This window comes from Hyla sarda, chromosome 1, assembly GCF_029499605.1.
Source record: "Hyla sarda isolate aHylSar1 chromosome 1, aHylSar1.hap1, whole genome shotgun sequence".
NCBI lineage: Eukaryota > Metazoa > Chordata > Amphibia > Anura > Hylidae > Hyla > Hyla sarda.
In genome coordinates this window covers 307442378-307457821 of record NC_079189.1, presented here as the reverse complement: position 1 = coordinate 307457821, position 15444 = coordinate 307442378, and the positions used below count along the sequence as shown (strand labels likewise).

General features: G+C 43.6%; 1 protein-coding gene across 4 annotated transcripts in view; it reads left to right on the top strand.

Annotated features, from left to right (window-relative positions):
• Positions 1-14870, top strand: part of GTPBP3 (GTP binding protein 3, mitochondrial) — a 101157-nt gene extending 86287 nt beyond the window's left edge. For 3 of the 4 annotated variants that reach the window (XM_056518224.1, XM_056518223.1, XM_056518225.1), the window contains exons 8-10: positions 383-548; positions 10099-10389; positions 14350-14870. In XM_056518224.1, coding sequence (XP_056374199.1) covers positions 383-548; positions 10099-10389; positions 14350-14581 — 689 coding nt within the window. In that variant the 3' untranslated portion in view covers positions 14582-14870. The remainder of the gene's footprint in view (positions 1-382; positions 549-10098; positions 10390-14349) is intronic. The other variant, XM_056518222.1, reaches the window with a different exon arrangement.
• Positions 14871-15444: the final 574 nt, after the last annotated feature.

The window sequence follows — 15444 nt, the reverse complement described above, 5'->3', positions numbered from 1 at the left end:
TGAATGGGATGTGGCGTGGATACGGCAGTGGATGGTTCATCCGGCAGCCCAATTGCAAAAAAAAATTTGTGGTACACCCTAAGGTGTATGGCCACCTTTGCTAAAAAGCATCTCTTGTTCCCAATATCCTTTAGATTTTTATGTACTTATCATACCTAACTAGCTTGTGTAAGTGCCACAGCCTCTTCAATGTTTACCGGCACTCGTACTTTAATTACCATACTATTAATAGTAATGTACAGGCAACACTGCAGTACCTTGAATTGCTGTTATTAAAGGTGCTGGTAAGTTATTTAAGTGCTGATATTTTCTGCTTGACCCTTCACACTGATGCTGAGCTTCAAAATTGGTATACTTGTGTACTTTTACATTTGTATTTCAGGCCAGAAACCAACTGCCATAGTTTCCTCCATCCCCGGCACCACTCGAGATGTGGTTGAAACAACCTTAAACATTGGGGGGTATCCAATTATCCTGAGTGACACTGCAGGCCTGCGGGATTCTGAGGATCCTATAGAGAAGGAAGGTGTAAGAAGGGCCAAGGCAAGGTGATTAGCTCATCTAAGATCCATTTTTATGCTTCATTATTTTATAGGTTCATATAACTTGCTAGCTTGTACAAAAAGTTACCTTAAAATTACCTTTTTTAATATTTGTATTATTGCTTTACCTGTTTTCCCACAAAGATCCAGCCTCATGCAGTCCATGTAATGTGTACTTTGAAACTTTTGTCAGTTGTCTACACATTAGTCAGATAAACCTGTCTGTTTCCAGCATGATCAGTCAACTGCCTAATGTGTATGGAGGCCTCCTGATTCTGATGATCTGTCTGCCAGATAATTTGGGGAAGAGAAGGATAGGGCATGTTGGATTTCTACTGCCCTATTGTTTTCAGGGTGATAAGCCACTGCCAGAACTTTAACCCCTTGGGGACCGAGCCCATTATAACCCTAAGGACTGGAGCATTTTTTTTGCACATCTGACGACTGTCACTTTAAGCATTAATAACTCTGGGATGCTTTTACTTTTCATTCTGATTCCGAGATTGTTTTTTCGTGACATGTTCTACTTTGTTAGTGGTAAATTTTTGTCGATACTTGCATAATTTCTTGGTGAAAAATTCTAAAATTTTATGAAAAAATTTGAGAATTTAGCATTTTTTAACTTTGAAGCTCTCTGCTTGTAAGAAAAATAGACATTCCAAATGATATATTGATTCACATATACAATATGTCTACTTTTGTTTGCATCATAAAGTTAACATGTTTTTACTTTTGGAAGACATCAGAGGGCTTCAATGTTCAGCAATAATTTTCACATTTTTCACACAATTTTCTAAATCAGAATTTTTCAGGGACCAGTTCAGATTTGAAGGGGATATGAAGGTCCTTCATATTAGAAATACCCCATAAATGACCCCACTATAAAAACTGCACCCCTCAAAGTATTCAAAATGACATTCAGAACGTTTAACCCTTTAGGTGTTTCATAGGAATAACAGCAAAGTGAAAAAGCCCCCCAAAATATGTAACCCAATTTCTCTCAAGTAAGGAAATACCTCATGTGTATATCAAGTGCTCGGCGAGCGCAGTAGAGGGCTCAGAAGGGAAGGAGCAACAATGGGATTTTGGAGAGTGAGTTTTCTGAAATGGTTTTTGAGGGGCATGTCACATTTAGGAAGCCCCTCTGGTGCCAAAACAGCAAAAAAAAAAAAAAAACACATGGCCTACTATTTTGGAAACTACACCCGTCAAGGCACGTAACAAGGGGTCCAGTGAGCCTTAACACCCCACAGGTGTTTGACGACTCTTTTCGTTTAAAGTCGGATGTGTAAATGAAGAGAGAATTTTTTTCACTTAAGTGCATTCCCCCCCCCCCCCCTCAAATTTACAATTTTTACAAAGGGTAATGGGAGAAAACAGCCCCCAAAAATTGTAACCCCATCTCTTCTGAGTATGGAAATACCCCAGGTTAGGACGTAAAATTCTCTGCAGGCGTACTACAATGCTCAGAAGAGGAGTCACATTTTGGCTTTTGGAAAGCAAATTTTGCTGAAATGTTTTTTGGGGGGCATGTCGCATTTAGGATGCCCCTAGGGTGCCAGAACAGCATAAAAAAAACACAAGGCCTACTATTTTGGAAACTACACCCCTCAAGGAACGTAACAAGGGGTACAGTGAGCCTTAACACTTTAACTTTTTGTTAAAGTCGGATGTGTAAATGAAGAAAAAACATATTTTTTCACTAAAATGCATTTCCCCCCCAAATTTTACATTTTTACAAGTGGTAATAGGAGAAAATGCCCCCCAAAATTTTTAACCCCATTTCTTCTGAGTATGGAAATACCCCATGTGTGGACGTCAAGTGCTCTGCTGGCGCACTACATTGCTCAGAAGAGAAGGACCGCCATTGGACTTTTGGAGACAGAATTTGGAATGGAAGTCAGGGGCCATGTGCGTTTACACAGCCCCCTGTGGTGCCAGAACAGTGAATTCCCCCCCCCCCCACCCCACATGTGACCGCCATTGAGCTTTTGGAAAGGGAATTTGTTTGGAATGGAAGTCAGGGGCCAAGTTCGTTTACAAAGCCCCCCCCCCCCCCTGTGGTGCCAGAACAGTGGACCCCCCAGATGTGACTCCATTTTTGAAGCTACACACCTCACAGAATTTAATAAGGGGTGCAGTGAGCATTTACACCCCACTGGCATTTGACAGATCTTTGGAACATGGGCTGTGCAAATGAAAAATTACATTTTGCATTTTCATGGACCACTGTTCCAAAAACCTGTCAGACACCTGTGCAGCGTAAATGCTCACTGCACCCCTTATGACATTCCGTGAGGGGTGTAGTTTCCAAAATGGGGTCACATGTGGGGGAGGGGTCCATTGATCTGGCACTATGGGGGCTTTGTAAACACACATGGCCTTCAATTCCGGACAAATTTTCTCTCCAAAAGCCCAATGCCGCTCCTTCTCTTCTGAGCATTGTAGTGCACCCGCAAGGCACTTTACATCCACATGTTCTTACTCGGGGGGAGGAATAAAAATTTGTAACCCCATTTCTTCTATTTTCCCTTGTGAAAATGAGAAATTTAGGGTAGCACCAGAATTTTAGTGAAAAAAATGTTTTTCTTCATTTTCCCGTCCAATTTTAACGCAAATTTGTCTAACACCTGTGGGGTGTTAAGGCGCACTATATCCTTTGTTACGTTCCGTGAGGTTTGTAGTTTCCAAAATGGGGTCACGTGGGTATTTGTTTTTTGCGTTTGTCAGGACTGCTGTAAAATCAACCACCCCTGTGCAAATCACCAATTTAGGCCTCAAATGTACATAGTGCGCTCTCGCTTCTGAGCCTTGTTGTGCACCTGCAGAGCATTTTACGCCCACATATGGGGTATTTCCGTACTCAGGAGAAATTGCGTTACAAATTTTGGGGGTCTTTTTTTTTCCTTTTTCCTCTTGTGAAAATAAAAAGTATGGGGCAACACCAGCATGTTAATGTAAAAATTTTTTTTACATTTTCTTACACTAACAGGCTGGTGTAGAGCCCATCTTTTCCTTTTAATAGAGGGTAAAAGGAGAAAAACATTTTTTAGTGCAATTTCTCCCGAGTACAGAAATACCCTATATGTGGCCCTAAACTGTTTCCTTGAAATACGACAGGGCTCTGAAGTGAGAGAGCTCCATGCGCATTTGAGGACTAAATTAGGGATTGCATAGGGGTGGACATTGGAAATCACTGGCGTAGAGTACCCCTAACAGGGTGCCTCCAGCTGTTGCTAAACTCCCAGCATGCCCGGACAGTCAGTGGCTGTCCAGAAATGCTGGGAGTTGTTGTTTTGCAACAGCTGGAGGCACCATTTTGGAAACACTGCCATACAATACGTTTTCATTTTTATTTGGGGGGGGGGGGGGACAGTGTAAGGGGGTCTATATGTAGTGTTTTACTCTTTATTATGTGGTAGTGTAGTGTTTTTAGGGTATGTTCGCACTGGCGGCGGTTTACGGTGAGTCTCCCGCTAGGAGTTTGCACTGCGGTGGAAAATTTGCCGCAGCTCAAACTTGAAGCAGGAAACTCTCTCTAAACCAGTACCCTGTACATTCACATGGGGGGGTAACCTCCAGCTGTTTCAAAACTACAACTCCCAGCATGTAGTTTTGTAACAGCTGGAGGCACACTGGTTGGAAAACCTTCAGTTAGGTTCTGTTACCTAACTCAGTATTTTCTAACCAGTGTGCCTTCAGCTGTTGCAAAACTACAACTCCCAGCATGTACTGATCGCCAAAGGGCATTCTGGGAGATGTAGTTATGCAACAGCTGGAGGTACGCAACTACAACTATCAGCATGCTGAGACAGCTGTTTCGGCATGCTGGGAGTTGTAGTTTAGCAAGATCTTAAGGGCCACGGTTTAGAAACCACTGCACAGTGATCTCCAAACTGTGGCCCTCCAGATGTTGCAAAACTACAAATCCCAGCATGCCTACACAGTAAACCGCTGTCTGAGCATGCTGGTCTCAAATTGTAGCCCTCCAGATGTTGCTAGGCAACTCACCGGCTTCCGTAGGATCCAGGGAGCCGCATTGCCGTCCTCTTTTGCCGCCGATCCCTGCTGCTGCCGATGGGTAAGTTGATCTTCGGCGCCTGTCCCCTTTCGGTTTCCCCGTTCTGCCCGCCCTATTGTGGGTGGGCAGAACGGGGAAACCGACAGTTAATCCCCCCTCCCCCGATCTGCTATTGGTTGTCGCTTCTAGACGACCAATAGCAGGGATTGGAGGGGTGGCACCCCTGCCACCTCACTCCTATCCCTTCAGGGGGATCGTGGGTGTCTTGGACAATCCCGATCCCCCTTATTTTCCAGGTCACCGTAGACCCGTCTGACCCAGAATAGCTGCAAATCGCCGGTGTGAATTCACCGACATAGGGGGGGGGGGGGGTCTCAGGACTGGGCATTGGTACAGGATGCCTGCTGAATGATTTCAGCAGTCATCCTGGTCCGATCACCGCCCGGCGAGCGGCAGTGATCGGAAATGCGGAGGGAGCACAGGTACGCCCTCCGTCCTTAAGTACCGGGACGTGAGGGCGTATCCATATGCCCTCCGTCCCCAACAGGTTAAGGGCTGAAGAAAATATGCTGCAGACCCCATTGACTTCAGTGGGGTCTGCGGCAAATTTTCCTCTGCCGAAAATTTGCTGTAGACGGTTGACCCCATTCATACTGGCTGCAGGAAACACGCTGTTTGCTAGCAAATCTCCCCGTGTGAATGAGCCCCAAAGGAATGTTCTTATCTGCCTTTTTCAGCTCATAGCAGAGCTGAACCTCCTCTCTCTTCCCTGACTCACTGACAATAGTATATCTTTCACACAGAAAGAAGAGCCTGTGTGAGTGATTGTTTACATGAAGATAAGGTTCCCAGCAGATAATGTCCCTTTCCTGGTCTGTGCAAAGAGTGTGTGATATCGGTAGCAGCCCATCCACTGTTTCTACTAGTGGATCACTGTTTCTACTAGTGGATCACTGTTTCTACTAGTGGATCACTGTTTCTAGACAGCAGTAAACAGGAGGCCGATAAAAGCAGCTGTAAAACTCAATTTCATTTTTGGATGGTATATTGTTTTGTCGCTGGACTGAAAACTATGGTCTGCCAGTTTTTAGTCCAGCAATAAACTTATACGGTTCAAAAATGAGCCGACCCGAGTCACTATCTGACTCCGTTCGGCTCATTCAAATGAACAAGATGCTGTGCAGGTCCTGTGGGGATACAACAGTGACCGGTTTTTAAATTTTGCCGCCAAATCTGGCAGCCGTATGCCCAAATCATAGTGGGAATACACATATCTATTGTATCTGTTATTATATGCGTCATTCATGAGCCATACTGTATTCATTTGTGTTGTATTTTTTATCCCTTTCACAAGGGCCTTGTGATCGGGTTTAATTTTTATAATATGCTTTTGCTCTTAAATAAATAGTTCTTGAAGCGCAGTCTCTGTGCGGAATGCCACTCACGGAGTTCCGCAGTGCGAACATACCCTTAACCTTGGTTATTTAGCTGTGAACTGCACACACATTCATTCCTAATTTACATGCCCTACATTTCAAAAGCCTTTTATGGAGCTGGGAATACCAATTTAACTGTCCATATAACTCAAATAGGTGTTGGATATGCTTGTTTGTCCGACCTCTATTTTTTCAATCTCTACATACACATGCACAAACTTAGTGCTTATTGTTTTACTGAGAAGAGTGGAGAAAGCCACTGCCAGAAACCTCAGCATGCCTGACCCTTTTTCTCCTGAACATTTGCTGTCAGCGGTAGAGTTGGGAGGCCACCATACATGTTAGCTGATCAGCCAATGCTACTTATTCATGTGGTATGTTGTAAGTGATATGGTACAGTGCTTCTGGATGCTTTGTTAGAATCAGAATAAACAAAAATACAGACCCACAAAGAGCCAGATAAGAATAGAGGATGAACGTCACAAAAAGCAAACAACTTGTAGCAAACTCTGCTTCACCCTTTGTTTTTGGCAAAAAGCAATTTACTTTGCAGAAATAGGTTCCTGCTAAGTGCCTGGCAAATACAATGATGCTGCATAGAGCGACGCAGATGCATCCTTTGTACTAAGTGGTATTGTGTAATTTCAGACCATTAATTTTGCAGTCATAAATTGAAGACATGTTGCTGGCTTGGCATTAATTTAAGTGTGGGAAGACTACTTGTTTCAATGTTCTACTAACCCTTCAAAAAAAAACATTAGGTAACAATATGAATAACATGGATACCACTAAAAGTCCTTGTGAGGTTATTTTAGGTTATAGGGGGGAATTTATCATTGTATATAGAGATTTTATTTGTCTATTTTTTTTAACGCAAAATCTGATAAATTCTTCATAGCCATGTCCACAGTTAAGTTTACCATAGAACACTTTCTACTATAGAATCAAATTTATTAACTGCATGTTTTTTTATTTAAACGCAAAAAAATTTGCAAATGCACTTTTCTTGCACAAATATACACCACCTCGGAGGACACGTACCAAAGTGTTCTAAAGCATCTGAGAATTATATTAACAATTTTGGGACAGTTAGGACTACTACTCTTATAGACAGACTCTGCCCATGATGGGAGTTGTAGTCCAGGGGCTGAGGTGCAGATCGCACAGGGTCATTCTCCAGAGACCCGCTGCAATCTGTATTTATTAACTGTAAAGGCCGATGGCACATGCGACTACACTGCGCTACCCGCCGGGTCATAATCCCCGCCCGGGAGATGGGAGCTCTGATTGGTGAAAAGCTATTCACCAATCAGAGCTCCTGTCTCCCGGCGGCGGGGGATTATGAATTATGAACTGTGTATACAGGTGCCGGCGGCCAGCGCAGTGGAGCCGCATGTTCCGCCAGCTTTTACAGTTAATTTAATATGGATCGCAGCGGGTCTCTGGTGAATGACCCGGTGCGATCTGCACCTCAGCCCCTGGAATACTACTCCCATCATGGGCAGAGTCTGTCCCATGATGGGAGTAGTTGTAGTACCGCAACGCTGAGGGCTGGCACTTGCACATCCCCCGGCTGTGGGACTTTTAGGACTACTACTCCCATCATGGACAGACTCAGTTCATAGTGGCAGTTATAGTCCAGGGGCTGAGGTGCAGATTGCAGCAGGTCATTCTCCAGAGTTAACAAGCCGGTGGCACATGCGGCTACACTGCACTGCCTGTATCCTGTATACATCTATCATAATTTCTAATCGCCGCCGCCGGGAGCTCTGATTGGTGAAAAGCTATTCACCAATTGGAGCTCCTGTGTCCCGATGGCAGCTATTATGAATTATGAGGGGTGTATACAGGAGCCGGCGGCCAGCGCAGTTTAGCCGCATTTGCTGCCGGCTTTTACAGTTAATAAATGCGGATCGCAGCAGGTCTCTGGAGAATGACCTGCTGCGATCTGCACCTCAGCCCCCGGACTATAATTCCCATCATGGACGTCTGTCCATGATGGGAATAGTAGTCCTAAAAGTCCTGCAGCCGGGGGATGTTCAAGTGCCATCCCTCAGCACTGTGGTACTACAACTACTCCATCATGGGACAGACTGTGTCCCGTGATGGGAATATTAGTCCATGGTCAGAGGGACAGATTGAGCTTCACAGTCCAGTTCTAACTCTGTTCTCATTATACGTTTTGCATAATGGGAACAGAGCCTTTCTGGCAGTGTGTTCCCAAACATGGAGACTCCAGCTGTTGCTTATCTACAGCCCCCATGATGAAAGTTGTAGTTTAGCAACAATTGGAGGCTCCCTGTTTATGAACATGCCCTCCCCAGCCTAAATAACGCCAGCCTTTTACCACCTAGGCCCAGGAGTGCCATTTTTGACGCTCCAGGCCTGTTGGTACCAGCTCTTCCCGGAACCCCTGTGGCGGTGGGTACCGGGGTAATAATTAGAGGTTAGCATTAGCTGATTTTGGGGCTAACGCTAAGCCCCATCTTAGTAATGGATTCTGTCTACAAGACGGCTTCCACTACTAAGCCTGAAAATTCAATTATAAAAAAACACATTGAGTAAAAATTTTCATTTAAAAAAACTCCCCCACAGCCCTCCTTAACCCCTTTTATTAACATTAAAAAAAACTCTGTTCATTGTCGGAATCCAGCAAATCTGACGTAGTCCTCCGCATTCACCTATCTAAAATGAGAAGAAAAAACAAAGAAAAAGAAGATTTAGCACATTTTTGGCGCTCTCCCCTGGGGTGTTCCTAAACAGGGAGCCTGCAATTGTTGACATCTGCCTACTGTATCCTTTATATGAAGTCATTAGAGATGAGCGAACTTACAGTAAATTCGATTCGTCACAAACTTCTCGGCTCGGCAGTTGATGACTTTATCCTGCATAAATTAGTTCAGCTTTCAGGTGCTCCTGTGGGCTGGAAAAGGTGGATACAGTCCTAGGTGAATCTTTCCTAGGACTGTATCCACCTTTTCCAGCCCACCGGAGCACCTGAAAGCTGAACTCATTTATGCAGGATAAGTCATCAACTGCCGAGCCGAGAAGTTCGTGACGAATCGAATTTACTGTAAGTTCGCTCATCTCTAGAAGTCATCTATAGAAAGCTGTATATACAGGATATCGTACAAAGACTTAACCCAGAACTGCTCAGCAGCAGCGTGGGTTAACTCTTTCCTTGCTGGGCTCCTGTATAGTATACATGGGTACACTATTCACCCCTGTATACTATACGGAGGTAAGTAGTAATGCTCTGCACCCTGTAAATATCAATGCTATACATCACTCCTCACCTCCTTACACTCTGTGGCCTGGGCACTCTGCATCCCATGGAGTGGTACCCTAAAGGCAGTAAAAAAAATTGCCACAGGGTACAAAAATGACTGTTTCCACATGCCAGCAAAACTGCAAGAAAAACTGACAAAACACAGGAAAAAGCTGTAACCATTTTTTTTTTTCTGGCGTTTTTGCTGGTGGACAAAAACCCTCAATGGAATCCTGGCCTCAAAGCAATAGAACAAAATCCCTGTGCCCACACTTCCTGTGAGTTGCAGCTCAGGTGTACAAATAAATGTTGTGCAAAGTTCTAAATATCCACACAGTTCTATCATGTGCCTTGCACAAGTATGGTAAATTTGGTGCAGTTGCACCAATTTTAGACCAACCAAAGCGATCTACAAAAAAACTTCTACCTACACCAACATTGAAAAATTTCCCCCATAGTCCTTATGCCTCTCAATGTGTTTAAGACCTACTCTTCTAGAAGATTGCCAGCCAAAAAAACATACAGGATATGAGGTGTGAGGTTGGGATATAAAGACAAGAGTCATTGTTGCTTTTCCTCTCCCACAAGGTTTCAGTAGGAAAACCAGACAATGCCAGTACTTTGCTAGTTGTAAAATAAAATGAAGAACAGTTGTAGGGCCAGTTTAAACTGAACATTTTTGTGGTGCTCCCTATTTCAGTAGGTTTAGGTCTAAGCTCTCCAAACAAGCAACTTTATTATGGAGAAAGATATTCCTAACTAAATACATGACTAGAATTTGTAATATTAAGCAGTGTATTTCATTATCTAATTCCTAGTTTTGTTTTGTAGGGTGAGAGAAGCAGACATTCTTGTAGCAGTGATAGATGTCTGTAATGGTTTACTATCTCGGGAAACACTGCTTGCCCAACTGCAAAACATCTACTCCAGCTTCCAAGGAGATGGACCCAGGAATGTTATTTTGGCACTGAACAAAGTAGACCTGCTGAGCCAAGAGAGTATTGTTTACCTAGAGAAGTTATGCCAGGAATCTGGACTACTGCCAGTATGTCTTCTGTCTTGCCACACAGGAGAAGGAATCAGCAAGTTCTTGGGAATCCTGAGAGACCACTTGGAAGCAATGTGAGATGTAGATTTAACTACTTGCCAGTGGTGCATATTATTTTACCCTTAATACAGACCAATTAAATGGATCAATTGTCTTAAAGTAATCAAGAAAATGACCATGGTCATACAAAAAGGAAGCAGAAAGCAGCCGATAAAATGGATCAATTCTAAGTTATAAATCAATCAGTACATGAATCTTGTTATACCATGAAGAGGCAGATAGTTATTGTAGATGTGTGTTTTGTGAATAAAAAGTTAAGTTGTCAAGTGTTCATTAAACATTTCCTACCATTTAAAGGGATACTCCGCCCCTAGACATCTTATGCCCTATCAAAATGATAGGGAATAAGATATCTGATTGCGTGAGTCCGAACACTGGGACCCCCTGCGATATCCGTGCCAGCACCCTGCCGTTCTGAATATTGTGTTTAGAACTCTGGGTTCGGGCGGTAGTGGTCATAACGTCACGCCATGCCCCCTCCATTCATGTCTATGGTAGGGGGCGTGGTGGCCTGATGCATGCAATCACACAACATCTTATCCCCTATCCTTTGGATAAAGTATAGGATGTCTAGGGGCTGAGTACCCCTTTAAAAATGTACTCCTCTACTTTACAACCTATCCCCTATCCGCAGGGAACCTCTGGGACACCCGTGATCTCCAGAACAGGACTCCAACTTTCCCTGTGCTTTTATAACGTGGGATCTGTGGGAGTGCTAAAGTTACCAGAGTACAGTGCTTGTGTATCTCCATCACTCCCATAAAGAATGCATGGAGCCCACACCAATATGCTGCTCCATGCACAGAGAGATACATGCACCAATTCTGGATATTGCGGAGGAGAGGGTCCTAGAGTTCAGACTCCCAGGATCAGACGCTTATCCCCATCCTGCAGACATGGGATAAGTTTTAAAGTAGTGTAGTACCCTTTAACCAGGGCTGTGCAGTCGGTAGATAAATGTTCCGACTCCGGAGTTTTCTGTACTTCCGACTCCTCTGTATTAATATGCAAATGTATTTTATACATTCCTTGAAGGAAAGAAAAGCATCATACCTGTCATTACCACAGGACTACTGGCTGTGAAGCCAACAGTCTACTGTATTGAACAGTTTGTGTGCTGATCTGCTGCTGAACACAGGGCAGTGGGAGGATCCAGGAAGGGGCATTTATTATAAAACATGATTTCCCTAGTAGAATCCCATAGTCATGTTTAAAGTTTAAAGGGGTACTCTGCCCCTAGACATCTTATCCCCTATCCAAAGCATAGGGGATAAGATGTCAGATCGCCGGGGTCCCACTGCTGGGGACCCCCGGGATTGCCGCTGCGGCACCACGCTTTCATTACTACACAGACCGAGTTCGCTCTGTACGTAATGACGGGCGATACAGGGGACGGAGCAGCGTGACATCATGGCTCCACCCCTCATTACATCACGGCCCGCCCCCTTAATGCAAGTCTATGGCAGGGGGCGTGACGACTGCCAGGCCCCCTCCCATAGACTTTTATTGAGGGGGCTGGCCGTAACATCACGAGGGACAGAGCCGTGACGTAACGATGCTCTGGCCCCTGTATCGCCAGTCGTTGCGCACAGAGCGAACTAGCTCTGTGCAGTAATGATGGGGAGGTGCCGCAGCGGCAATCCCGGGGCTCCCCAGCAGCGGGACCCCGGCGATCTGACATCTTATCCCCTATCCTTTGGATAGGGGATAAGATGTCTAGGGGCGGAGTACCCCTTTAAGCTAGCAATCGAGTTTACAAGTTTTTATAGCCTTTGCTGAATGGCAGCAGTTTTTCCAATGGTTCACTTATACAAGTGTCTCTAGTCCTGCAAAAAACATATTTCCTTAATCCCTTATCAGTGAGAGGCTAGGTTACCCATGGGTTCCCTGTAACAGCAGAACACTACACTATGGAAAGTATAAGTATTGCCGCTCCTAATTGTGCGTTGTGTGCCATATAGTAAAGCGCATGACAAGCATGCTTCTTCACGGTCACTTAACGTGTTCGTTTTGTGGTTACGTGCGGCACTGCATGCTTTATTCTTAAAGTAGAGAAGCCATTAATTATAACTTTTTGTGAATTGGGACATTTAAACTTGCTTTTTTTTTTTCTTTAATCCAATCTAAATTTAGTAGGAGTCGGTGCATTGTTTGCCGACTCCAGGTACCCAAAATTTCGTCAGACTCTCCGACTCCACAGCCCTGCCTTTAACGGAAAACTCTGGCAAAAATAAACTGATCCCCCTATCCACAAGATTGGATTGGATCCGGCGCTCAGCTGCGGGCGGCACGCGCCCCATACATTTCTCTGGGAGTGCCAAAAAGTCCCGAGTGCAGCACTCGGGAATCATCAACGCTCTCATAGAAATTAATGGAGGGCAGTGTCTGAATGCGAGGGGTCTGGAATTTGGGACCCCCACAATCTCCTGTATGGGGCCCCAGCTCATCCGTGGCCCTCTGGCCGCACATGTATCCCTATGGGAGAGGTGGAAGTGCAGTGTTTGTGCATCCCCGCCTCTCCCATAGAGCAGTATATTGAGATCAATGAAATGCACATTAGCCATGGCAATGCCGGGTCCCCGTACAGGAGCTCCTGCGGATAGGGGATAAGTGTCTAACACTGCAGTACTCCTTCCAGGCTGCCATACACATTAGGTAGAAGTAGATGGTTGAACAATTGGTTAAAGATTTTTTTTAGTGCATAATGGGTGTTAGTTATTTGAACTGTTCAAATGTGGTCAATGACACCAAAGATTATCTATCTGGGAATGTTCTTTTATCAGAAATCCTTATGTGGACTAGTGGCAGTTGAGCAATTTATAATCAGTTTGCTAAAATGATTTTGAAGGTCGTATTAAATAAATATGGCTCTACTACCAGCTCCTGCAATCTCCTCCTCTGATCTGCAATCTGGCAGACCAGAGAGGTAGATTGCAGATAACATTTGTTTTTGTTTTTGCTGTACAATAATAGTAAAGCATGTCAACATGGGTTTTCATTTTAATTGTATTGACCCACAGAATAAAGAAAATATGAGTTTTATGGTAACTTATACAGCATAAAACCAAAGCCTCCAAAATTTGCTGAATTGTGTCTTATTTTTAGTTTCCCCACACAAATAACAAGTTTCCTCACAACACATTATTATTATTATTATTATTATTATTATTATTTTTTGTTTCTCTGTACATTTTATAGTAAAATGAGTGATGTAATTACAAAGTACAGTTGGCCACACAAAAAACAAGCCCTCATATTGGTCTGTGAATAAGAGTTATGGCTCCTAGGAGAGGAGGAAAAAAACTATAAAATGCAAAAATTAAATCAATTCATCACAACATGTTTAATCTGGATGGAATCTATGGCTAATCTCAAGCCTTCAAGACTATAATGCCAGAGTATACTTCTCAGTCACTCACATGTGTAGAACAGTATAAGATAAGACTACTTTCACACTGCCGTTGTAACCCAGCGGCTGTTGTAAAATGACGGGAGTATAGCGGGAGAAAAATTAGTGCATGCACCATATTTTTCTCCTGCTATACTCCTCTAAAACAACGGACCACATTATTATTATCATGCGGTGCCCGTTGTGACCCGTCCGGATAACGTTCGTGAAAGGCCAGGAAAAAAAAAGCCTAACGGACCTGTTATAGTCTGGTCACAGCGGCAGTGTGAAAGTAGCCTAATAGAGACACATGCAATTTACTTCACAGTATGTGTATACACTTTTGGGGAGATTTAGCTAAATCTGTGCAAAGGAAAAGTTGCCCATAGCAACCAATCAGATCGCTTTGCACAGGTCTTGATAAATCTCCCCCTTTATCTCTCAGCTGTATTAGAAAACTGGGTATCAACCAATAATTGCAGCCATTTAAAAAAAAAAAAATAACCTCATAACATCTGATTAAAGATAATAGTAACCTAGGGATAATGCTTTTAATGTTACCTATTAAATGTTTTGTCTTTTTTAGTTGTGGTGATCCTCTTCAGGGAATGCCTACCATTACTCAGACTCGCCACAGACATCATCTTATGGCATGCCTTGGTGCCCTAGGGCGCTACAGTGTGCACAGACAGCAGGACTTGGTTCTCTCAGCAGAAGAGCTGCGTATTGCACACAGACAACTTGGTGCTATTACAGGTAGAGTGAGCGCTGAGGAGATTCTGGATATTATATTCAGTGATTTCTGCATTGGAAAGTGACTGACTATTTTACTCTTTTAAAATACTGTGCTGTTTTAGGCACCCAGCATATTAACTCCTAAAACGATGAGTACGAATAAACCTAAGACCAGTTGTCTTGTCTTTGACTTTCATTTTTTTGTTGGATATGCTCTAAATGTGTAAGGGGGAATGTAGCTAAAAGCAAAACAGATTTGCAACAATAACATAAATAAATCTATAAGAATGAACTCTATGTTCAGTATTCATGTGTTATAAACATAAAACTGTGGAACATTTTATATTCATATTACTTTCTTTATAAAGGTATCCGTCTTATATGGTGTCCTGTGTTACTTTTCAAGGGGTTATCCAGTGACTCGTTTTAAAAAGGGTACGTTCCCACATGTAAGATCTGCAGTGAGTTTTCCGCAGCAGGTTTCAGCAGTGGCAGAAAAGCCGCCTCGGAAAACCTGCAGTGGAAAACTGCTGTAGATCCTGCCCATGAGAACATACCCTAAAAAGTGCTCAGGATTACAGGTAATTCCCTCCATCTGAACACATAGGAAGCGCCTGCTTATCCAATCACACAGAAGGTAATACTGCTTATACTCTGCTCACCAAAAATAAAAGGAACACTAAGATAACACATACTAGATCTGAATGAATGAACTAATCATAGGAAATACTTTTGTCTTTACATGGCACTGACGTCAGCGCCGCCTATGAATATTCATCCCCCCCTCCCTCCAGCTCTCCCTCTCTTCGCCGCTCCTAACTGGAGGGAGGGGGGATGAATATTCATAAGCGGCGCTGACATCAGTGCCAGTTAGCTGCAGAAGCCCCACCCATGCCAGTTACAACAAGTTTTCCACATAGAATAAAAGTAAAATTTCAGGCGTATG